General features: G+C 41.7%; 1 protein-coding gene across 8 annotated transcripts; it reads right to left on the bottom strand.

The window, feature by feature from the left end:
- Positions 1–9: 9 nt before the first annotated feature.
- Positions 10–24,666, bottom strand: LOC108925224 (tropomyosin alpha-3 chain). Of its 8 annotated transcripts, none has more exons than XM_018737063.2 (9): positions 24,361–24,603; positions 22,972–23,097; positions 15,649–15,782; positions 15,182–15,299; positions 15,010–15,080; positions 14,005–14,080; positions 10,448–10,510; positions 9,955–10,024; positions 10–1,299 (listed from the first exon to the last, which is right to left on the bottom strand). In XM_018737063.2, the coding sequence occupies exons 1-9, from the start codon at positions 24,472–24,474 to the stop codon at positions 1,217–1,219; spliced, it is 855 nt and encodes a 284-aa protein (XP_018592579.1). In that variant the 5' UTR covers positions 24,475–24,603; the 3' UTR covers positions 10–1,216. The 8 variants fall into 8 exon arrangements, with proteins under 8 accessions (XP_018592579.1, XP_018592587.1, XP_029115879.1 ...); XM_018737071.2 differs by lacking the exon at positions 14,005–14,080 and adding an exon at positions 12,796–12,871 and having other exon boundaries at positions 24,361–24,489; XM_029260047.1 differs by lacking the exon at positions 10–1,299 and adding an exon at positions 9,671–9,842 and having other exon boundaries at positions 24,361–24,666.
- Between the last annotated feature and the right edge of the window lie 182 nt (positions 24,667–24,848).

The following is a 24,848-nucleotide window of genomic DNA, read 5'->3' as shown; positions in this document are numbered from 1 at the left end:
TTTGGAATGTCAGTAAGAATCATGGTTCTTTATTTAAAAATAATTTGTTCCACATTTTCCATTGTGATTACAATGAAATGCTTACTACCACAAGGTTCATGTTTACCTCTGGTCATGTTCCAGTTTAAAACTAAGATTTTGCAGAAAATTTGCTCAACACCAAACATACTACAGTAAATGCATCTGCTCTTTACTTTCAATTGTCCCCTTGTCTTCCATTTTATCAGTATTACAATTTAATTAGCTGACAAGACTCACCCAATTTCCCTTTCACAAGATCCATCAACTCATGATTGAACAATTACAGGGAGAATTGGCATATTCCATGATCTTCCAGTTCTGACACTGATTTCCAGGCTATACTTAATTCATACACCCTCATGTTCTCCCTCCTGAATAGGAGGGGGGTATATTCTGAAATACGAAACCGTTTGTTAGTACAGTATTATGTAATATAGCCCTGGTAGGGCATATGGTTCTTAGTATAAAAAAAATCATGCAATTAAACAATATGCATCTCCCTTGTAGTAAAAACATGGTCCCCTGTCAATCCCCTGCATCTCCAACAGGACACAACTAAAGTAACAAAAGGTCTTAAGAGTATTTTAAAGTACAGAAGTGCATGAAGAGCTGAGGAGTCAAGTGTGGAAAAGATAAGGGTATTAGGAAGCAGGTTTTTGAAAGGGTAGTTTTGGTTTAAGATTTTACTGTTCTAAAATCATTTTAATTAGGAAAACATTTTGCACCCCCCCCCCACCCACCCCAATCTGAACCCTTATTTCATATTCCATTTAATTGGAACTGCAAAAAAGTAACAAATCAAGACTTGAATATAGAGTACTTGTTTGTAAAATTAAAGAAACCTTTAAAAAACCTGATATTTCATACAACTGGAATGTAATCAAAACAATAGCATTCAAGCTTGCAAACAAATGTTGCTCTAGACATGGTCCCCCTTTTAGAAACACAAGCTGAATAAGCAGACAAAAAATAAGGGACAGCCAGGGTACCAGTTGCAGGTGAATATTCAGAGAAGGTTGAGTCCATACAGGCAGGAACACGGGTCAAGTTTCGTACAGGATTACCAGGATCCCGTTACCAAAAATCTACCCCCAGATCCTACCCACCCCAACCAACTCCCACAGCAGAGACATTGGGGACATGGCAAGGAGACAATACATGTGAAGATGAGAGGAGCAAGAAATTGCATATGCTTTCAGAAACTGTTGAGATCCAGTAGGGTTTGGTCCAGGGTGGCATGGATCTTGAGGTTTTCCTCCTTGGCAGCAGCCAGCCGCTCTGAAAGGAAGACAGTATGGATAACACAAAGACCAAAATTAAAGGGCCAATAAACAGATCAGCTGTTCCATGAAGACCAGCCTGCTACATTGATCAACATCAGAAGATCTATGTATAGGATGCTTCACCCTTGAAAAATAAACCATTAACAGTACTGTAAATGCAACCCATTTTGTGTACGTCTTTTCAAACCCATCACCACAAGTTGTACGAGTCTGAAGTCAATTGTTTTCATGTAAGCTACAGCCACAAACCAGTGTTCACAACAGCATCTTAATGTTTGGAGGAAATACTGCCCTGTCCAAAAATGTCATGTGACTTCATAAATAGTTACTCTAAACTGACCCGAAAGGTGCTTCACTCCTACATTCTGCCCCATTTACAGTGGAAGCTGCAGAACTGGGAACTTTAGGGTCCATGCCACAGTGTAAAGTGAAGTATCACAGATCATGTTTCAGAGTGACAGGGCAACAAAGACTAGTTAAAAGGATATGCAAATAGTAAGGTGCCTGCAGGCAATTACGAGCAGAATGTTATTAAATGTGCATCTTTGCCATTTACTACCTTTCCACAAGCTAAAGCTCTAATGGGACTCAAGATTGTCTGATACTGGCTTTTCAACAGGGTCAAAAGACAGTTGTGTGAACAGGAAGCCTGCAATAAAGCGGTCTCACTAAGGTCAGCATGTATACAACCATTTCAGTAATTAGTATGTATGTTAAACTTTTAATGTGTGACAGTATTACTAGGCACCATTTAGAATCTCATTTTGCAAAGCCTGTCTTCTACATGCTTGACCACTTGCCGGTGTACTCCTCAAGACTTCTGTATTGAAGTACGCAACACAGAAAGACTTGGACATCCTGGTCTCAACAAAGAAAGGGTAATCCCAGATTAACAACTCCATGCCAAGATTCCCTGCCAAACACTTGCAGCTCAGTGTCGATTTTAGATACCTTAACCCACAACCTAGATGACAAGAAATCCTTGACAACCTTCTACAGTGCACCTTGTTGCTAATGAAATAAGGATTCCAGGAATGCATATTACTTGGGGCAACACAGATTTGCAAACAGCCTAAATGTTCATATCCTTATTTAAAAATGATGCAAACAGTCTAAGAGGAAACTGAATAGCATGATCTCTAGTTACACATTTTTTTCTGTGCAAGTAAGAGAACTTCCGATGAGCAACTCTGCAGAAACCTTAAACAGAACTGAATTGTTTCATTCTATCACCTCCCCCCCCCCTCCCCAAAGTGATTTACAATGTGCAAATTGAAGAGGAAGAGTGCAAAAACAGATTGACCTTAAGTAGTTAACTGTTCATTCCTAAAGTGTAGAACTCTGTACAAACTAGGTTAACTGAATAATCTGTAGCATGTTGAAACAGCCTATAGAACCATGATGGTTTATAAGCAGTTTTAACTGGAATAAGTTCTTTTCTGTACTCCAACAGAAATGGGAAGTTGAAATGTGAAAGACCACTGATAAAAGCAAACCACATGCAGATCTGCAGCTCCCATCAATATTTCCAGTATCACCAATTAAAAACCTGCATTTCTTAATTCTACATTAAAAACAAAATCCAGATCAGTCAAAGAATGGAGAATTATTCTGAGAATGATCCTCCACTCTTCATATCATATTCTTCCTAATATGCAATTAGATTTCCTGAGTGAGGCTAAGAAATCCAACAACCAAAAATATATTTCAAGTTACTTTCCTTTGTACAACAAAAATGAAATCATAAAACATTCGACATCGCTTTGCATATTTTATTCCAGGTTTTACTTAAGAGTAGAAAGTAGTGCCACTTGAAATTTTACCACATTTCGGCACACGATAAACACAGACCTTTACGCATTTAATAATGGGTAAACCTTTATAAAGCTTTTCATGTGACTGGTTCCTACGGTGCATTGTGACAATTAACTATTTTAAAGTCGTGTGTCTGCATCCAAATCTTTCCGTTGATATAATGCACTTATTCTTTGAGATGTTTGATGCTTTCGAGAAAAGCATATGTTAGATGAAATGTAAAAGTAAACGCATACAAACAGCAGCTGGCAGACCATCGAAAGGCACATTACTGCCATCAGCTGGGTTGAAGTGCACACGTATTAAATAATCCTCCTCAACCCACATATCACATAGCGTCCGCAAACAGTGCTCCTGGTGCAACAGAAATTATCCGTGCACTCCACTGTTCCACAACGAGACACGTAATTATGGAAGATAAATATGATAGAACAAGTCCGAGGCAGAAAATTTGAGTTGAGGATTTTACTTTTTACTCAACGTTCAGCTCTCGTTAGTACTTGGTGTTACTTTGGTATACTATTAAGACAATATTTACACAGTAATGTTAAATTATAGTTTTGCACAAATGTTTTTATCAAAGGCACAAAGGCATGAGCATGCATATTGTACAGTAGTATTAAAATGTGAAAAGATATGCTTGAGGCTGGTGCAGGAATGCCAAATTTGATGATTTACTGACTTTCCAAATTATCCTAGTACTGGTGCTTGACAGTTATGTACATAACCAGTGTTATTTGCTCCATTCTAATTGACACCGACATGGGATCTAGAGTGAACGCCGTGCCAGAACAGATTTAAACGTAGCGCTTCTTTACCAAAGACAGGCAAATGTGATTTTAAATCATTACTGCATAACATCCTACTGGCTTCCTCGATGTACAGTACTTTGCTTGAAAGTGACCTAGGGTTAGGCATGCAACTGTTCGGTGTATGCTTTTTCAATTGCAGCTGATTCATAACTAGCTGTGATTTAGCCTTTGATAATAAAATGCCATGTTAAAAGATACATTACCAAAGGGCTCAAAATGCTTTTTCAAATCAGGTGCTTTGTTTAATCTTCTGCAAAAATTTCAGCAAAACCAAATTTGTACTGAAGCCAATAGAGTCCTGAACCCTGAAGACTTAGAATGGTAAATAAGTAAAAATTAAATGACAAACTATTTTTCAAACACCATGTTTTCACTATTGAAAGTGTTGGTGTATAAGAAAGATAGCTTCTCAACTGTTTGCAGTTTAATATGAATTGAACTGTATTTCATCAGCTATAACAAAGAAACTTGCAGTAAAAACAGGGGGAACTAAAAATTAAACCAGCACATCAGAATACAGGGGTGAACTGGCTGAGGATAATTATATAATGATTCTTATACATCTAATGTATAAACTCATCCCCTGACTAAATGCAGCTGTAGCATATTAAACAGATTGTTGATAGTTTATAATGCAGACCCTGGATTGTGATATTTGCGTGCTTTTAAGTAGCATTATTAGTCAAGTGACATGCAAATACCTGTGGGATATCCAATGTTCCATTTGGGAGCAAGGAAATCATACAATGATGTTTATAAAGATGACCAACTTCCTCATTACAAGAAGCCATCTTAACTGAATAAAATTTGTCATTTAACTTAATTTCCTCATTTTAAAATGCAAGGAACTCTAGATGAAGTTTTATGAAGTTAAGCAAATTTTGTATAGTACTAGCTTTTACAGCCTGGCTCAGTAGCTTGTTTGATTTAGAGTAGTCACTTTGGCACATTTAACTTGGTCTCAAGTTTTCCTGACAAGATAGGATTTTTCCTACATGGAAAGAAAAGAAAAAAAAAAAAAAAAAAAGAAAAAAACCACTTTATGCACATGAAAAATGCTTGTGTAAGCACTGCTTGCCAGGCATAGTTGCACAAGAGTTACATCAAACTGTCTCGCAGGTGACTCGATACCCCATACGCCCCCTCCGCAATTCAGTCTTGGCTCACACACATTCTCTTGTGTATCACCATTGGGCACAGAGTTGTGAACTATGGTCACGCTCTAAGCTGTGCGCATTCAACTTGAGAATGACTTTGTACGAGTTTCATTTAATACACCTACTTTGCTGTACAAGGCATTTCTTCAGATTTACAAGAACCAAATTTGGATTTGGTGTGTTTCTGGACTACTGTGAATTGTGCAGTAATACAACCATAGCTGAGACACACAGAGAGGCTGATAAAAATCAAGTAACAGCAGCAAATGACAGAGCTGTGCTCACTGATTATGTTCAGCTGAAGCCAACTCAGTTGCTCCAGTGTACTTCTGTTTGGTTCACTTTTTTCATTCTTTTGCTCTCTTTTAATCACTGAAGACTTTTACAATGAGTTACTCGTTATAACATGCGCTTACTTTAACATACATAATGGGATGGATGTATTTTTACTTATTGAAATAATCTATTAGTTTGATACATGATACAGCAGGTTCAGTTAGGAATAAGCGTACTAGAAGATATGACACAAAAACACGCATCTACAGTTGATAGATTTTAGGTCCAATTTCATGAACAAGTTATCCAGACTAGAAAGTAAATGAAAATTGCTGTGAAGAAGCAGAAGCTGTCATTTAAGAAGGGGGGGGGGGGAGAGAAACTTTGCAGATGCTGAATTTGTAGAAAATGTTTAATATATATCATGACCTAATACACCCGGAGGGGAAAACCCAGTTTGCAAAAATAAGTTTGAGAGAGAGACTATGATCCACCATACTGACCTGCCAGCAACTAATGTTCAAAATACTTGAAACGTTTGCATTTTATCACTATGAGAAATCACAATAGTTAACCAGGTGTCAAAGTCTAGGTCATGGCAGTCTAGAGCTTATCCTGGAAGAACAGTGCACAGGACTAAGATGTGCGTATCCTAGACGGGACACTAACCCTTTTCCGTATTAATAGTGGAGTATGCCAGTTTCTTTGCTGTACTTCCACAACCATTATGTCTGCCAAGAAATGTATGCTTTATCCATCTCTATATGAGATAAATAACTTGATGTCTTAAAGCTAGTAATTAAATATTGTTGCTCCCTACAATACTTTCTCACTGAGATATGCAATAGTAACAGATTTTTTTTTAAAAAAAACATGGAGCCTTAAAATCCATTCACAATGATTGTGGCCCTTGGCCAAAAAATGTTGGGCATCCTACCCAAGTGTAGTTATCTACAGCAACTTCTAATGGTATACACACTGCAGTAACCCCTCCCACCTTACCATTCACTCTTTATACAGTAGAGCAATGTAAAACACAAAAACAGGTGGACTGCGGAAAGAGTGCTACGTGAACATGGGAGACGGGGGGTGTTTATTTGTGGGAGGCATTTAGGTAGAAATTCTTTATATTAGTGCTTTTATGTTTTAATTACAATGTGCTTACACAAAATAACAATACTGAACACATCTGTAACAAGTTTGTGGCAGATCCTGTAAGGTTTAGACAATTTTGGTGTGTATCACCAGAAGAGCAATGCAATGCACAAAAAGCTCCAGCAATTCTGAGTCAGCAGTTCATCTGACATGTCTTTGGACTGTGGGACAGTTGGGGCATGTAGAGGACACCCACACTTTAGCAAGTGCATGGTATGCAATGGCTGAGAAAGAGGTCAATGAGCACAGGTAGACCATACAGTGTTACAGAATAAAGGGAAACTGGCTTATGATAATCAATAAAGTGATTGTGTCCATTTTAATTAAATCCAGTGATATTTTAGTATAAAATATCACATCTGGGGCTATGGACTGCAGAGATCTTACCATTGAACCTAATTATGTCTGACATTCACCTTAAAGGGTTCTTTCAGGAATGCATTATCATTGTAGGTGAAGGTATCCATCTATCCAACTTCAAACACCGCTTGCCTTGAGCAAGTTGTGGAGATCCGGAGCTTACGTCAGCAGCTTTGGGTGCAAGGCTGAGAGGGATACACCCTGGATGGGATGGCAGCCCATCACAGAGTAGCCCCACAAGCACACACAGAAGGCAATTTAGAGATGGAAATCTACCTCAACTGTGTCTTCGGACCGTGGGAGGAAATCTACGCCGACAAGGGGAAAGCATGCGAGCTCCACACTGAGTGGGGACTGACTAAACATTCTCCCACCCCTCCCAGGTACTATGAAGCATCAGTGCTACTTGCTGCACTACCATGCCACCTTTAGATGGAATATATACTTATGTTTATGTATAGACATTGTGTAATAGCCCATACCACACATATGATGAAACAGAAGTTTAGCGCCCCAATAAGCAGACACTCCACTGAATGTAACAAATTTTAATTGTTAATCTATCCGAGGTCTAAAAACCAAGCATGCAGTCGTGAAAATTTGAGCAAAACGGCTGCACTCCTACTTCATACTGAGAGTTGTATGTTGTCCGTCACATTCAACCGCACAGCTTTTCATGATCTATTCTTTTGGGTCAGAGGACTGTAGCTCAACATCTTCTGGAACATGAAATCTTGGTGCATTAAGAATGTTCCATATCCAATCTTGTCAGTAAAAGTACTCATAATTGCCTCTCCTCAGTGTGACTTTCTGAAACCAAACCAAGTTCATGATCCACCACAGGTCATAACTACTAGGGTCAGTAGGTTAACATCTACACCCTTACTTAGCATCTTCCATTTCTTCAATTCATGCATTACTGAAAGTTACACGTAGGTATACACTGACAGCCATTTTACACTTCAACACCATTACCATCACTTAATATGACCACAACTCAGTGCCCATTACCTTTTAATAGCACAACACATTTCACCACTGTGTGACGACCATTTTAAAGAGGGAAAATGTTTTCCAACCAATGTTAATGACTGCACTGGCATGGACCTGAACCAGTAAACTGATCTGACCATTAGACCACCTTCCTTTAATTTGTACAACTATGTTATACAAATCTCATAAAATCTGTGTGCACTCATTACTATACCATAAGCTATTGATGCAAGATTCTCATAAGCCAAGACGAGAGGGCCATAAAGTTATACTGACCTACATTTTGGGGGACTATGCAGCAGTGATAAGCCACATTTGTACAAAAATTTCTACAAAATGTATACCAGACTTTCAAGCTGTATCCATTAAAGCACCTGTAAATTTTACTTCCAACTTTTCGTTTTTTGCAAAGAGGGTTATTTGGCTTCATATTAAACAAACACTTGAAAAGCTTGAGCGCAGCATGTGACTTCACTTTGTTCATGGGATGTTATAGTCAAGAAATTAAAGAAAATTAAGGTTTGGATCCAAAGCATAAGAAACTATATAGTTTAGGTATACTGTACAAATGCACAATAGTACATAGTACTAGATAAGAGCACTACAACTGCTGTTTGCATCACTATATAACATTCACATTCTCCATTACCTCTATGGATAATTTAAAATAAGCATTTAAATCCAAATACTCTGATTCATAATTGTAATTTTAGGCTCTTACATATGCATGAACTGAACCTTATTACAAGCAAGGCAATCAGAATGCAGATAACACATGGATTTCATGCTCTGAAAGGCAGTAGCAAAAGCAGCAACAAGACAATGAAGAAAGCAAAATTCAAAGCATTTCTTCGCTGCCTCCATTTGATTATAAACTCTATCCATGACTGTGTACAGAGTCTGTCGACAGTGTCCTGAGAGACAAAACTGCAGTACAGAAAATAGTTCAGACATGTAAAACAAAGACAAAACTTTAAATGGCAGCTTCTTTGCCAGCAAGAGGGAGAACAAGGCGTGGAACAAAGATGGGCGACAGAAAAAGAACAAAAGGGTGGTAACGGTCAGCATGAGGGTGTGGGGGGTTGGTCGGAAGAAAACGTGTGGTGGATTGTGGGGAGGAAACCTTTCTACAGAGAACTAAACAGGGGGAACAGAAGAGAGGCACATGTGAGAAGGGGGCTGCAGAGATGGAAGAGCAGGTGGAGCAAAACTTGAATTCTCAAAATGACAACCAGTGAGCACACATGGGCCTTGCAACACAAAGCGTCCAACTTATCTGAAATAAAGAAGGTGAGGCAATTTGTTTTAAGCAGATGCTCGGAATTCCACTAAGTGTTGCAGTAATGGAGTAAGACCACAGCACAACACACCACAGTGAAGGTCTCAGACATGCAACTGGGGGTAATGTTTGAGGAGTTAACTGGGCCCATTTACTTGCATATCACACTTGAATGGTGTACACACCACCAGGCCCGTAACACTGGCTCAACTGAAAACAATTACACTATCCATGTTATTACACTTACACTGCAAACTGCAAACACACTTGTGAGGAAGTACTTAATATATGCTGTATTCTCTATTGTCATGTCTCCATGGTTACAACCACTTATATTGGAGATGTGGCTTCCTCTAATGTTCTACATTGGAGACGTAGAACATTAAAGAGGAAGCCACACCAACACACTTGACATTCCAGCAAATTCAAAGTGGATCTGTATATGAATCTTCAGCAGTGTGAAACTGTGCTGTGTGTATACAAAGTCACAGCATACTTACAACATATCTTTAACCTCTTGGATACCTCTCTAGAATGCCTGTAAACTTTCCTAAATTAGTACATTTCAAACACTTACACCACACACATGCACCACTCAGGCTAAGTATTTACATGGAGGTCATGTCATTAAGGGCATGGTCCAGTTCCTCGCTAATGGCCTTGTACTTCAGTTTCTGGGTATACAACTCATCTGTTGACATATGGAAGTAGCAAAGAGATACGCAAGTGAAAAGAGGAAAAAAAAAAAAAACACAGGTGTGGATATCAAAGACACACAAATGGAGACTAGCAAACAACCCTACCTTCCAGATCATCAATAGTTTTCTCCAGTTTTGCCACAGACCTCTCAGCAAACTCAGCACGGGTTTCAGCCTGGTGGAGCAGAGGAGCAGTTTAATACCTCATAACATGATACAAGTCATAATGCTACACTCCATACTGGTTCAGACCTCTAATCATATATGCTCAAATATAACAGCATTTAGCATGAATTACAAAGCCTGTTGATCAAGTACTATCCGTATTTCATGGCTGCAATCATTTCTGCCGTGGTTCACTATAGTATCAGTTGTGGTGATGTACCAGACACACACAAGACACTAAAGGCAGGCATCTGGCCAAGTCACCATGCTGATGAGTTATGCTCCTAGACCCCAAACTATATTCTATGAAGTCTATACCATCCACTGTTGAATATAACCAAACTCAAAGCAATACTATTATGCATCTTTACACATTTAAAAGAAGAAAAAAAAAAAAAGTTTCCTATACATGAAATGAGGAAAATGCATTCACCTCTTTGAGTTTGTCAGTCAGAATTTTAATCTCTTCTTCATACTTGTCCTCTTTCTGAGAGTACTGTGGAGGAAGAAGAGAGGCCATTAGAGAATTTCAGCTCACTGAGCTCAGAGACTGGAAACAAGCCAACATTACTGTAGACTCGAGAGAGTGGAAGAGTCCTTTGTGACTTAACATTAACAGAACAGGCAATACTTTGGTCTATAACCTAACCTGCAATGCTGAGGCAGAACAAATCAGTTTTACCCCAGTATACATCAAAGCACCAATTTCTCATGCAGGAAAAACAGAAATGAAATAAAAAAAGAGAAGTGGGTCATTTTGCCCCCCTATTTAGAAGCTGCCACCACCCAATTCTCTTGCTAACGCACTCATGGGGAAAAAAAAAAAGCACACCACCATTTTTAGAAAATCACTACATATTTTCAGGCTAGCAGCCTTGGAGAGCATTGAACATCTGCTATTTTAATTCTCATTTCAGAGATTTGTGTCTATTTTTTACTTAAAGCAACTATGCTTTGCTGCAGTCTTCCCTTACAGTTCTCTGTAGTGACATGCATTTCAGCCTCAATGGCTGAAATTCAGGTCTGAGACAAAGAGTTACAGCTTTATTAAAGGGAAGGACAGCAATTTTTTCAAGGCACAAACAGTTCAACTAACTGAGAAAGGTTCACAAAATAAACTCACTCCTTTAAGGGCAACCTAGTCATGGGTAGAATTATTTTTCCTGCTAATCATCATCCATTCATTTCAAAAGGATGTGACTTGTGACTGCATGCAATGCACAAGAGTGCATGATACAGCCCATTCTTGGAAACTTTAAACCTGTTAAATTCAAATTCCTAAATGTACTGATCCAATGACTTGTAGCTATACACCCCTCAATAGTGCAAAGTGAGTCAAGGACTCCACCGTGAACACCTAACAGAGCATGTCATTCTTTGCTGCTTCTTAACCTGCATCCTCCAAAGTCAATACAAGTTCCATCAAGACATTTTCAAATTTCGCACACTCCCACAACTTTCACAGGAATGCTACTGGTTCCTTTTTTGCTCGGGACTATTGACTTGCTATTTAAGATTTGGGAAAGCTGAACGATGTGCAGATATTCTCCGCACCAGTAGCCGAGCCTAGATGCACAGAGAAGCAAATTAAAATGAGGGTGTTTCGATTTTATAACAGATGAAAGTCACTTGTAAACCATATTACAAAAATTGCCTTCTTCAGTTCTTTCTATTAGTAAAGGTTGCATTAAAAACTGTACTGACACCTTCACAAAGTGCATTTTAATTTCAAATTATACACCAGCATGTGTTGAAAGCCAAAGGTGGCCTCCTTCCAGACATCAACACTCAGAAGTTCCTTTACACTGAGGAAAGGCCAAAGGGAGGGGATCAACAAGGCTTTTCTCTTCACCACTCAGTGCTGCTGTTGTTGAACATGCTGTCGTCACCCGTGGGTGCAGGCCAGCATTCCTGCAGCTGCATAGCTGGGTGTGGTCACTGAGCGCCACCCGGGGCCAGACACCGTGCAGTTTTTGTGTGGGGAGGTTTGACAAACAGGTTTTACAAGTTTTTTTTTTGTTTTTAATAAAAAAAAAAAACCAATGACCACACATACCATTAAGAATATCTCATTGACAGAACAGCCTACATTGCCTTTAGATTGACTGTGGATGGATGGATGCTCAACCATAGATAGCATCAACAGTCCAGAGGAACCAAAGTGTTGCCCAGTTTTGACTGGGATTTCTAGTTGCTCAGGCAGTCAGCAGGTCTGACACAGGTACTAGTGCTGAGACAAACAGATCTTAACTTGCACACAAAGGAATGCATTTAAACACAAACAGGTTCTGATTCAGGTTTTAAAGATGCTTCCTTTTATGGCTACTGATGCAGATTAAAGGATTTAATACAATGGCAATAGCACTTCCCCTCAATATAGTAAACACCTCAACAGTTTAGTGCAACTACTATGGGAATGCATTTCAAAACACCACAGAATTTCAGTTAAATGTGAAGTGACCCCCCAACAGAAAAACCTGCAGATCCCCTCCAATGAGTTGAAAACATTTAAGCTTTCTTTAAAGATGAGAAAGTAATAAATCTTCATAAGAGAAAAGATGATGGGCAAACCTTAGTCACACACAATGCAGTTAAACTTACATGTTCGTACAGTGCTGTGATTGCAGCTTAATATTAGTGTGACAATACATTCCCCTTACAAAGGAGAATGCACCCACTATGACCTGATAAAGTTGAGAACATAAGTCTGTAGCTCTCCACACACTCCTGGTGTCAGATTCACACACAGACATACTTGCATGCAAATACCTCCCAGCCTACCTTCTCAGCTTGGGCCTCCAGGGATTTTAAGTTATTGGTGACATTTTTCAGCTCCTCCTCCAACTCGGCACATTTGCTGCAGTTAATTTTTTTGTTTTTTTTTTTTTTTTTAAGCAAGGGGTGAAGATAGGAAGGTGGGAGAAAGGAAGGGAGGGGGTGTTGTGGAAGAAACATAGGGTGGCAGAGCAGGAGAAATGTTAATGATTGGAGTACAAAGGCCCAAAAGGGAGAGGGGAAAGAAGGATGTGGGGTTGGGGGTTCAGAGACAAAAGACAAGAGATTTACAACAAGAAAAAAAAAAATGGGAAAGAAAGCATGACCTTAACCCTTTTTAACAAACTGCACGGCAATTTCTACTGAGGGGAAAGGCAGGTACTGAAGCTGAGTGCCATCTGAAGAGCTACAATACAATTCTAGCTCTGATGGGTTTTATAAAGATTGTACATTACAATCAGTAATCCCTGCCAAGTTATGACAGGGAGAGAGAACTGAACACTGACAGTACAGAGTGAGACTTAATATGAAGAATGGAGGCAAATGGGGAGCTGGCCTAGGCCTGTACAGTTTGAATATAACAATTCTTGTAAATTGAGAAACACCAATGACATTTTAATGAGCCTTACGAGCAAGTGATACAAGAACATATATAACAAACACTTAAGTGTACATTTCTGAGCATGGCAGAAATACGGGTTAACTCATGCAAGGAGGAAAAGGGGATGAGGAAGAGCCACAACTGCAGAGTGAGGCAAGCAGAATGGGAGGAGTAAGGAGAACAGGGGGAAGGAAGGCGCAGCAGCAGGTATCGTAGCAGGCACAAGTCACTGAACATGCTGAAGTGATCGTGCCACAGGAAGTGCTCTGATTTTACAGAAGGTCTTGGATGGGCTTTGTAATGTATTCCACCAAATTGCCCTGCATAGGTAAAGTCTGTCCACACACCTCCCACAGAACAACTCAGACCACCTTGGGGGGTACGGTGGGGAGTACTGTGACGTGTTATTCCACATCTGCATAGTGGATTGTATGTTGTTGTACTCATCTCACCCACAATACATGTTCTACACTTTGTGTAGTTCATTTCACATTGCTCACTTAGACCTTGCCAAGACACCTTCTGGAATAACCGGAAGGAGGACAACTCAGTTAAACACTCCCGCATTGGCACAGGATTAAGTGTCATCACTGAGAACGAAATGGGGCCAGTACCTTCTCCTCTGAGGCCTGCAGAGTCTTCAGAGTTTGGTCGAAACCCCTCAGCTGTTCCTCCAGCATCCGGGCTTTGCTGTTAGTGAGTGTGAGTGGGGTGATCACGTGACACAGAAGCACATGCAGAAAGGGATGTGGAGAGGGGTATGTATGACATTCAAGAAACAGCTCCAAACATGCAGATGTGGGAAAGGGGGAATATTATATATTGTTATAAGGCACTCCCACTTTTAAATTTTAGTTCTCTTTACAAAAAGATGACATATCATGTTTAACCTCAATTAGACTAACACACCACTTCCTATGTTCCATATTAAGTTGTCATTTAAAACATGCTTTTGGTATAAAAGCACAACTAAGGAGAGTTTTCAAGTAGTCTTATTTACATTGTGTACCTCAAAGATAAAGTAGCACAAGCTAACATTTTCATTAAAGACTTTCTACAAAAAGTTTCTAGCATTAAAAACTATAAAAGTGGGCATGCACACACTGGCATGAAAAGAACGTAAATATTACATGCAATCAGGCCAGGCCAGGCAGCTGCCCCCCCCAGTGCCCCATCCCTGTTCCACCATGATCATAACTGGCTCTACAGACTAGAGCACCTTATCTAGACCCTGCAATGCAGTCAGCAGGGTGGTGCAACAGCAGAAGTGCAGTCTTGTGTGTGCCGTGTTGTCATGGCACCCGTGGGTGTTGGGCCAGTAGCTATTGAAGCAAATTACTTATATAACAGACAAAAGGAGGAACACGCTGATGCGTAGATGCAATGTTCAACAAAGCTCACTCAGCGTGAAGTCTGTAGGTCTAAAACACTAATAGTTAAGGTCTATGTACCGTGTACATTGACTTCAGCACAGTTACAGCTGAAGAGATTGGGGCAGAAGATAAAGCTTAATATGGAGAAAACTTAGCTAACATTCTACCACAAAGAAAGGATACTGTGAATGTGGGTTCAGTCACTGAGAATGCATGTACAGTATGTTAGATAAGGGTGCGACTCACGCCTCGGCCAGCTCTGCTCTTTCCTCTGTGCGCTCCAGGTCTCCTTCGATGATAACCAGTTTTCGAGCCACCTGTCAGGACATACAGACAATAAATGAAGTCCATGTATAAATCACACTTCAGTCTGTTGCTCCTGTGTGAGATGTAAGCATGTCAAACAAGGACAGCTTACCTCCTCGTACTTGCGGTCTGCTTCCTCAGCAATGTGTTTAGCCTCTTTCAGCTGGATCTCTTGCAGCTCCATCTTCTCCTCATCCTTCAGAGCCCTGTTCTCAATCACCTTCATGCCTCTGAACAAAAGACAATTACCAAGGCCAGCTACAGGTAAATAAATACAACTGCTGATGTAACCGCACTCATTCTTCTCTTAGATGATCATCTATTAGAAGAAAAATATCTGCTAAATGAATAGATGCAAATGCAAGTCTCAGATGGTGCCTTATTCTGTTTTTTTTTTTTTGAAGCAATTCTGCATTGTTCAAAGTACTTTGGGGGGGGATCTTGACACCTCATGTCAGTTTCATCACTTGCAAAACCATCTATTACGTAACTGCTTTACTTATTAGTTTTGTCCACAGTTCTTATGGTCCAAGCTTTGAAGAAAGCTGACCAAAACTAAGATCTATACATCACATTTACCTCTCACTCTCATCAGCTGCCTTCTCAGCTTCCTCTAGCTTCTGCAGTGCTGTGGCCAGCCTCTCCTGGGCCCGGTCCAGTTCCTCCTCAACCAGCTGGATGCGCCTGTTCAGGGATGCCACCTCTGCCTCAGCCTGCATGAACAAAGGGAGCACGGGTAAGGAGTGAATGCACTGTACTGCACACTCCACTGAGCCGGAAAATGGGTAATGTTAAAAACTAGTCATGTTTCATGATCATCATCCCTCACCCTGCACAAGCAGCAGCACCACATTCTGAAAACTAACTGACAAGCAAGTGTCTCACGAAGACAACAGTGATCACAAAGCCAGAGCACTACAACTGAAGACCCCCCCCCCAAAAAAAGTCTTGCTATGACTATCCACAAGCTTAACTTAGCAAGACCGGTTCTTTACCCTGCTCAAAGACACTGGAAGGTGAAGGACTTTTACAGTGCATCACAGCTTTAAGGCTTTCTTTGGGCTTCCACATACAAAAAGGTTTCAGAAAAAAGGGTACACAATAGTACCACCAACCCACAAGCTTAACATTCTACTTTGAAAAACCCAATACCTAAGGATGGAAGACTGAGTCCTGTTGCCATGGCACTGGTATGCGAGTGTCAGTATGCATGTACATAAGCAAATCACTATGAGAAAAATTCCTCTCACCAATGCAGCTTTAATGTTTCACTGGCAAACTACAATATCACAAAATCTGCGCGCCCCATTATGCATCCAGTGCTTGACAGCTCCTGAAATCTACAATAAAACTAAAACAGCTTCCAAGTAGAGCCTTCATTTCATCCTAGAAATGAAGACGTTTTTATGCAGGCACCTTGCTTAGAACTACAGTATATGGCACAGCTCTCCAAACCACATCCTGGCAGGATGTAGCCTGTGCAGGTTCCTGGTTCTCAATTAGAACATGTGTGTGTGATTAACCAACTTCGAGAAGCTGGCTGGAAGGCAGACTAGTTAGCACCTCGGGGAGGCTAATTTTCAAGACATCAGATTCCTGAAAGTCCTTGACTACTCTTCAGTTAAGCCAATCTAGAAGAAGAGAAAGCATAATAGCTTCAATTACTTTCATAGTGAAATGAAAGGTGAGAGGAGTCATACCTTGATCCCTAAGAATGTACAGTCACAACTTCCACTCAAGGCAGTTAAGATACTTTGTGACTCAGTAAGCACACCGATTAAAGGCAAGAACAACCACACACGTTTTCTCCAGCTTACATCCTAAACAAACAGCACCATACATAGACATGGAAGCTGGAAATAATTATAAAAAAAAGTTCATTGTCAAAACACATGGGAGTTTTGCCAGTGTTGCTTCCCTGCTGCCAGAAATGTGGTGGGGAGAAGAAAAAAACAGCACAATCATTTGGCAAGCACACTTCCTGTGTTGCCATTGCGTGACCGGACAAGACCTACAGTTGCATCTAAGTTGCTACTGTGATCCTCAATAGCTGTAGCTACCACATTCACAGAGAGTCTAATGCCTGTAAACTGTTTGCCAACCAAGTACAATAAAGCTGACTGTGCAGCTCTTTCATGCATCAGTACGGAGTCCAATTAATCCCAAAATGCAAATTCCTTTTGCATTCACTTTTGTCACGAGCGACATTTTCAACATTTCTTATTCAAAGATTGTTATCTGACCACTCTCCATTTCTTGTATCGTCACTAGGTCAATTTACTTTCTTCCTGAGGACCTTTCCATTCCACTAAAGCCTTCTTTGTAAGCAAAGATGTCCATATTGCTGAGAATGCTGTGCATACTGGCACCGCACAACTGAGCTTCTCCATCCCAGGGTGCAAGCATGCACATGCACACAAGTATATTGGCTTAAATCCATCAGTTATCAGGGCTATATTAGTACCAGACATAACCTTCAAAGCTACAAGTTGGCTTCTGCATCCTTTCTTCTTGGCCATATGTTAGAAACATATAATTCAACCATGTGACCATAAATGGTCATGGATTCTAATGTTCCTAAAAACCAGGCGCTATTAGATGAGAGTGCCCAGTAACCTGAAAGGAATGCCTTGGGAAAAGGAAAGTGTTTGGAGCTCAGCAGCACACGGCGCAACCCCCCAGGAGCTAAACAAACCCTGCGGGAGTCACCCTGCCGTGACATTCCTCACACAGATTAAGGTGGTGTTAAGGCCTCCATGTCTGACACCTTAAAAATCAGATCCTCCGTGCTGAGCGTTGAGGGGAAACCCCAAGGTTTCTTTCACAGCTCTTTGAATGAAGCCTCCTCTAACGTCGAGCTTATTAGTTGACGGGAGTATAGCCTCGGTATTCACAATCGATGCTGCATTATGATTAGTTAAATCAGTCTAGTCCAGAGCAGGTGTGTTATGTACCGGACGGTCCCCATCCGCCGTGAATTGCGAAACGTGAACACACCTGGAAAAGGAAGAGCCAAACACGGCGAGTTCCGACAGCCAGACACACTGTGTCACACAGCATCATCACTGATGTCGTGATCAGTCGTGATCCACTGGTCCGGGGGGGGGGGGGTCCACATGAATCACTACATCGGACTCCCGTGCGTGCAGAGCTACACACAGTGAAATTCACTGAATGACTGAGTCGGTAGAAAAGCACCACTGCCCTGGTGGTGGAAATATTAATATAACCGAGCTGGCGGCTCACGCACGACACGGCGCCCGCCCCGGGGGGGTCAAAGCCACACTCACTCCGGCAGCGCACGCACGGGTGTGGACGGCGGCGTGCGGCCGCCCACGGCTCTGCTCAATTAGGGCCAGCTGCGTGGTTTTTCAATCCACGGCCGAGAGATATTCTCCGTGAGAACGCACAACCCACGCGTGCAGAATGACCGCCTCGCCTCCCCTCCCCTCTCCTTCCCCGCACTCTTGACTTTACCTGCTCCCGGGCCCGCTTCTCCTCCTCCACCTGCCGCTGCAGCACCTCCGCCTTCTCCTCCGCCTCGTCGGCCTGTTGCTGCAAAACTTTGATTTTCCTCTTCACCGCCTCGATGCTGTTCACTCCGGCCATTTTTTTTTTTTTTTTAAACTAACTTACAATACACGTCTAGTAAAATGCAGAAAGAAAAGGTGCGATTTTCCGAAAACTCAACGCCGAAAAGCTGATTAGCGAAAGCCTGTGGATATGATGAGGTAGCTTCTCTGTAGGAGTTTGGCTCCGGACTCGTCTTCGTACCACAGGCAACAACGCCCCGCCAACGAGTCACAGCTGGAAGGAAGGACGGTTCGCTCCCTCGTCTCCTTAACGACCAACCACAGCGCGCGCGGCCACGAGCTAAACAACGTATTTCGCTTCTGCGGAAATGATTCAAATATGCCAGGAGAAGAACAGAGAAGAGACAAGCCGTATTCTCTGCTCAACTTTTTGTTTTAAATAAAATACTCGATTTTTGCGGGAAAAAATACAATGGCGAATTAGAAAACGACGAGAAGCCTGAATGCTCAAGGGAAATCGAGAGTGAATACACGAAATGACCTAATTTACAAAAATCTGAAAGCAAGTAGGAAGACGCCTGGCTACTTGGTCAGCCGCCTCGTTCTCGTTTTCTTCCTTTCAATCTACTTCCGATTTACTCCACCCTTACTAAAGGCGGAAGTGACGTAACTATCCAGTTACTCCACCTTTTTCATACAGGAAGTGACATACGCCCTAATCTCCCGCCACATGGATATGTTGCCTCAGAATCTGGAAGTTTATCGCAATTACTTTGAATTGTAATGTACGTGTAATTTCGGGGGCATAAACGAATCTTTGACAGAGGAAGGAGAATTCACCTCCCAAGACATAATTCGACATCTTGATCAATTACTTACTAGCTTCATGTCTCAGTTTTAACGAAATTTAATAATGCTCTTGTGTGATCATTACGTTTAAAGTCTGAATGTTCTCAATGGCAGCACATCGCTCTACTCAGCAGTGCTTCTTCTTTACCATACGCTTCCGGTTATGAGTGCGCGGGTTCCGCTTTCTTCCGTTTCACCACGTGTACCAGTCATGTACATCACATCCCCTCTGCGTCTCCGGCGCCAGTGGGCCGAGGCCACGGGAGTGGAAGGAAGCGGGGAGTCGGTTTTGGGCGTGGACTCCACCGGCCCCGGCGTGAGCGCGCACCACCGCTTACGCCTCCCTCCCTCTCTCCCTCTCTCCCTCTCTCTCTCTCTCTCTCTATAACTCACTCACTCACTCACTCATTCACTGATAGCTCCGCTTGCGCTCCTTTTTTGGAAGAACATCGACTTGCCTCTTACACAATAGCGCAGGCTGCAGCAAGACACACAGGGGTCTGCCCGAACGGCCCCGGGAAGCGCTATCAAACACACGAGCCGTTATAATTTCCTGTGTGTTGTCGTAGTCGTATACTACTTCCTTAGTGCATACAACTGTTGTGTTACACATATGTAAATTCAATGTTTTATATTACCCGTAAGCTGCCCACTGATATGTGTAATTTAATTATCTAAAATATGACACATTCCGACAGACAAGTCACAAGACAAGTCTTCTAGCCGGGACAATCCGTGAAGTTGTTAGAAGTTTGTCGCGCTCAGCAGGTGCAGTGACCGTGTTTGGCCAGTAGATGTCCTCACGCTGTTCAACCTTTGTCAAGGTTTTTCGTCCGGAAGTATAAATGCACACCACCCTTCAAGAAAGACAGCAAAATGTTTAGAAATATTAATATATAAAACATAATTTATACCAATTATTTATTCAATTTGTCATTACTGTGGTAGAACTCATGGTAACGGGCAGCCAATAGGATTTAAGTCAATTTGTAACAGCTCCAACCTTATTGGATGACTGTAAAACTCAAGGGGGGTGCAGTGATTTGGACCGGGTCCTGCTCTCCAGTGGGTATGGTGTTCGAGTCCCGCTTGGGGTGCCTTGCGACAGACTGGCGTCCCGTCCTGGGTGTGTCCCTTCCCCCTCCAGCCTTATGCCCTGGGTAGGTTCCAGTTCCCCACGACCCCGTATGGGACAAGCTGTTCAGAAAATGTGTGTGTGTAACAGGTCCCTTGTACACATGTTAAGCACAATAGAATGTGACATGTGTTAGAGGTGACGACCCTTTGGTGGCCTGGGGTCCCATCCAGGGTGTGTCTGGCCTGGTTCCCTGTCCTTCCTAGGCTAGGCTTCAGACCACCGTGACCCTGTGCTTGATAACCTGTTTCTGACGGTAAATAGCTGTATGGATGTCTTCGGAAGACTTCGCATTCACATCGTTTTTATACATAAGAAAATATAAATCCAGTCCGTAAAATATATATATCTATATATATATATATATATATAGGTGATCCTATCCCCATGTATAATTTAATCCCTTCGAAGTTGTGGAGGAACACATAATGTGGTACTTAGTGCTATCAAGACATCACTATGATGATGACAATAATAGTTACAACACTGATACTAATTTTACTAATCCCATACATGTGTGTGCAGGCACCCAGCTGGCATCTCTGAGTACCTTGCTGTCTAAACCAATTTAACCCTGATCAGGGAGGCCCAACCATGGAGCTGAAGGGTTTAAGGGCAGTTTCATGGGGAACAGCTGGAGCCAGGGCCCACGCATCGCCGGTGGGGTCTGATTACCGTCCGGAGACACCAAGTTTGGAAACGGATCTGTAAAGAGCACGTTGCTTTCCTTATCGTCAACATGCAAACTGCTTTCTCATTGTCAAAATGTTGTATTTCTGGCCTGTATATGTATATATAGATCCTCTGTGCCGCAATAAGGCAAACGGAACATTTCCCTCAAACTACGCAGTATTTGGCTGAACTTTTTAAAACCTTTTTGTATGTTGCAATGACATATTTTTTCATTTGCTCTCCGTCACCCATGAGACACGATGTACCACGTTCGTCTCTCGGTTCTGTTTCCTCATGATACAGTGAGAGGGTTTCCATCTGACAGACTGTGTTCTGCTTTGTATGTAAATTCGGAAGCAACGGCTTTATCTGTCATTCCCAGTACGCTGCCTGCGAAGATTAATATTAATAAAAGACCTCTCCCAATGTTATCGTATGTCATCATAAATTGATGGCATAAGATTCTCTGCTAAGTGTTGCCGTACCTGCCTTAAAATGTGACAAGACTTATATTTATGAGAGGAACCTGAATATTTTCCCTACCGAGCTCCAAAATACAGATTGATATTGTTAAATTACAGAAAGTACAGATTAATCCACACTGATAGTTTTGTGCCTTGACTTCTGTGTAGTGTATTCTCCAGTCGTAGCTGCGTTGCTTTTGTCTTCTGCTATTTTGGCGCAGGCGGCCTCTTTGTGACTTCTCCATACAAGACAAACTATTATAGTGACAGGTGGTGGGTCTGCTATATCCAGAGTGCACTACTGAGACACAACCATCTGTCTTCACCGGGGAGGCCAGCAGGAGTCAAGGCTACCAGTGGGAAGGAGTCCAGAAAATAGCTCTGCTCTAATTATGCTCGTCCATTTGTCATGAAGTGCTGCGTCCTTTACCGTAACTGGCCGGTGAACATACCAAATAAACATTGTCAACCGAAGTATGTTAGGAGCAACTATATTGTCTGAGCACGGGCCAGGGAAGATTAAAAACTTAACTGCAGTCAAGAAGTACAAACAAATCCCAGTGCTTATCCTATACAGTAATCCACAGGTGACACCTTCAATTCCGGACGGTTTTGTATAAATAGTTAAGAAACTGACTTACACAAGCCAGGAAGGCTGATCACACAGGCGTTTCAGTCTAGAAGAGGAGGAACGGTAGCAAGAAGAAGAATGTGGGGGGGGGGGATCTAGAAATCGGGTTTGGGATTTTAAATATTGGGGGAATGGAAGAGGGACTGTTGTGAGGTTTTAAGGTAATCAGGTTTACTGCTCAGAAGGTTGCTTTTAGGAAAAAAAAGTTGTGTCGGAGGAAGAATGGGAAGGCAGAGATTGTGCACGTGTGCGTGTGAGAGTGTCGGACTCAATCCTATGGTTAAACGTACGTCGGAATATCACTGAGATGTAGTGATTTTTACATCTGAGACGTTGATTTGGTTTTTTGTACGCAGTTCAGTGTGTCTTCATTTGTATAAAATGTATGTGGAAATACAAGCAGTAATTTTGCTTCAGAGTGCTCAGCGTTGAAGTATGCCATACTACCCTGTGTTACAGGCATGTGCCGCTGCTGCCTGCACGGCTGGATTGCTGCACTGTTACACGTGGTCTCGTCTTGTGCAAATGTACGTTTTTTAGAACTGGCACCTCTTTACCATCAGTTTTCTGCCTTGTCTCTCTGGCTGCTTGGCCACTGTACGTCACTGTTGCACTCACGTCTGCTGCCTTCTTCTCTGCCAACTCCAGCTTTTCCTGCGCATCCTTCAGTGCCTCGGAGTATTTGTCCAGCTCATCCTCTGTCCCCTTCAGCTTCTTTGTCATGGCCAAGAGCTCCTCTTCATGCTGGGAGGGTGAGGAAGAAGAGGGACGTAGATGTGGAGGGATGCCGACGGGCAGAGATGAAGACAACAGGAGAGGAGGGGGAGATGGAATGACTCAGGGGTGACAAAGGCAGAGCGAGACAGACAAATGCAGGAAGACTCAGAGCCACAGACAGGCCAGATGGAGGAAAACAGAGATAAAATAGAGAGCAAACAACACTGAGCTTGTTATTACTGCTGGTAGTCTGCATTGGCAGTACTTTACTGTGTTTCCTATAGAGATGACATTTTAACACTGTTGGCATGACTTGATGACATTAGAACTCAGTGACACATGTAGGGTGGGTGTAACTGAGAATCGCTGCAAATCTTGTGGAGCACAAGAAAGTGTATGTCTCCCCACTTCAGGAAAGTCCGAGAACACAAGTAGAAGACAGAAATTTCTGGAATGGGGTTTCTTCACCTGGGGCCCATGAACTCCTTTAGGGTTTATAATTGGGCTTCAAGGGGTTTGTGAATCCCAGGCTTGGTTCGCTTTATTACGTGAAAATTATGAGAAAAATATTACCAAATATTACTATGCTAAATATTACGATCCATAAAATTCTCTGTGAAGGTAACCAAGTTTCAATGCAATAAATTCAGAACAATGTTCTGAAAATCACATTTCTTTATAGACTTTTCAAAAGAAAGTACTCTGTCTAAACTGAAATTGCTGCCTTAAAATTTTTTGTTGCAGGAAATATGGAGACAAGAAATTTCCACCTTTTTGGCTAAAATGTTAAATAGTATGTTGTTACGCAGAGCAAATACTATTTACATTTAATTTGTATTGTATTTGACTTAGTGCAGAAAGATGCACTGATTTGAGGTTTACTTCCCAAAAGCTTCATTTCAGTCCTGCCACAGTTACATTTGGGGGAAATGAACATGTGGAATTATCCAAGCAAATTTCTTAGTGCCTTTATCTGACATTTTTAGAATTTCACCTTGCTAAGCCCACATTTTTTTGAACTGATCTTGTTTTTTTCATGTTAAATAATTGCTTTCATTTTCATAAAAGACTGATAATATTGATATACTGATTAAAAATATAAATATATAGATGGCAATAAAACTCAAAAATGAGGTTGATATCAGATGAAAATATCTGTTTCGTATTATTTAAGCGTCTTTGACTTTCATGGTTGCAGAGACTTCTACTGGGCCTCAGGAACTCCCTTAACTTGGCCATATCATGGTATTTTCACCCTCGCCCTTGGTCTACATTCCACTGGTGGCTCACCTGCTTGCTCCTCTCCTCTGCTGCCTTCTTGTCGGCCTCCGCCTGCTCCGCCTGATCCAGTGCATTCTCCTTGTCCAGCTTAAGCATCAGCATCTTCTTTTTGACGGCCTCCATCTCGACGAGGATATTCTGTTGTTCTTAGCAATGAAGGAAGGACAAGAAAGGGGGTGGAGGAAGAAAGGACCGAAAGGGTCCCGGAGAGCTAGACCGAGAAAGAAAGAGAGAGTAAGCGAGAGAGCAAATTGAGGCTGGCACACAATGGTTATGTATATTTATACTGTATATCTGAGGTCCAAGTGCGGACACACCCACCAATCCTTTTGCCCCTCCCCATTTCTATTTTAGCATCTGCCTCTGTACTTCACTGTCGATTACTTGTGCCTCCTTTTGTTGTCAATCAATTACCAACTTGAAATGCCTCCTGTTTCTTCATCCCTCTTTCTGTCACTGTCCCTGAAACCCTCTCTCTTGTCTTACTTCTCTTCACC

This window comes from Scleropages formosus, chromosome 18, assembly GCF_900964775.1.
Source record: "Scleropages formosus chromosome 18, fSclFor1.1, whole genome shotgun sequence".
NCBI classification, from domain to species: Eukaryota; Metazoa; Chordata; class Actinopteri; order Osteoglossiformes; family Osteoglossidae; genus Scleropages; species Scleropages formosus.
The sequence above is the reverse complement of the archived record's forward strand: the minus strand, read 5'-3'. Positions and strand labels throughout refer to the sequence as shown.

What these genes read in the sequence shown, in the direction of transcription:
- LOC108925224 (XM_029260047.1), bottom strand. Translation starts at nt 24,474, where the DNA reads ATGGAGGCCGTCAAAAAGAAGATGCTGATGCTTAAGCTGGACAAGGAG. An exon ending in CAGACCGCAAGTACGAGGAG is followed by an intron (nt 15,081 to 15,181) that starts GTAAGCTGTCCT and finishes ATGTCCTGACAG; the next exon opens with GTGGCTCGAAAACTGGTTAT. An exon ending in AACTATTGATGATCTGGAAG is followed by an intron (nt 9,843 to 9,954) that starts GTAGGGTTGTTT and finishes ATATGTCAACAG; the next exon opens with ATGAGTTGTATACCCAGAAA.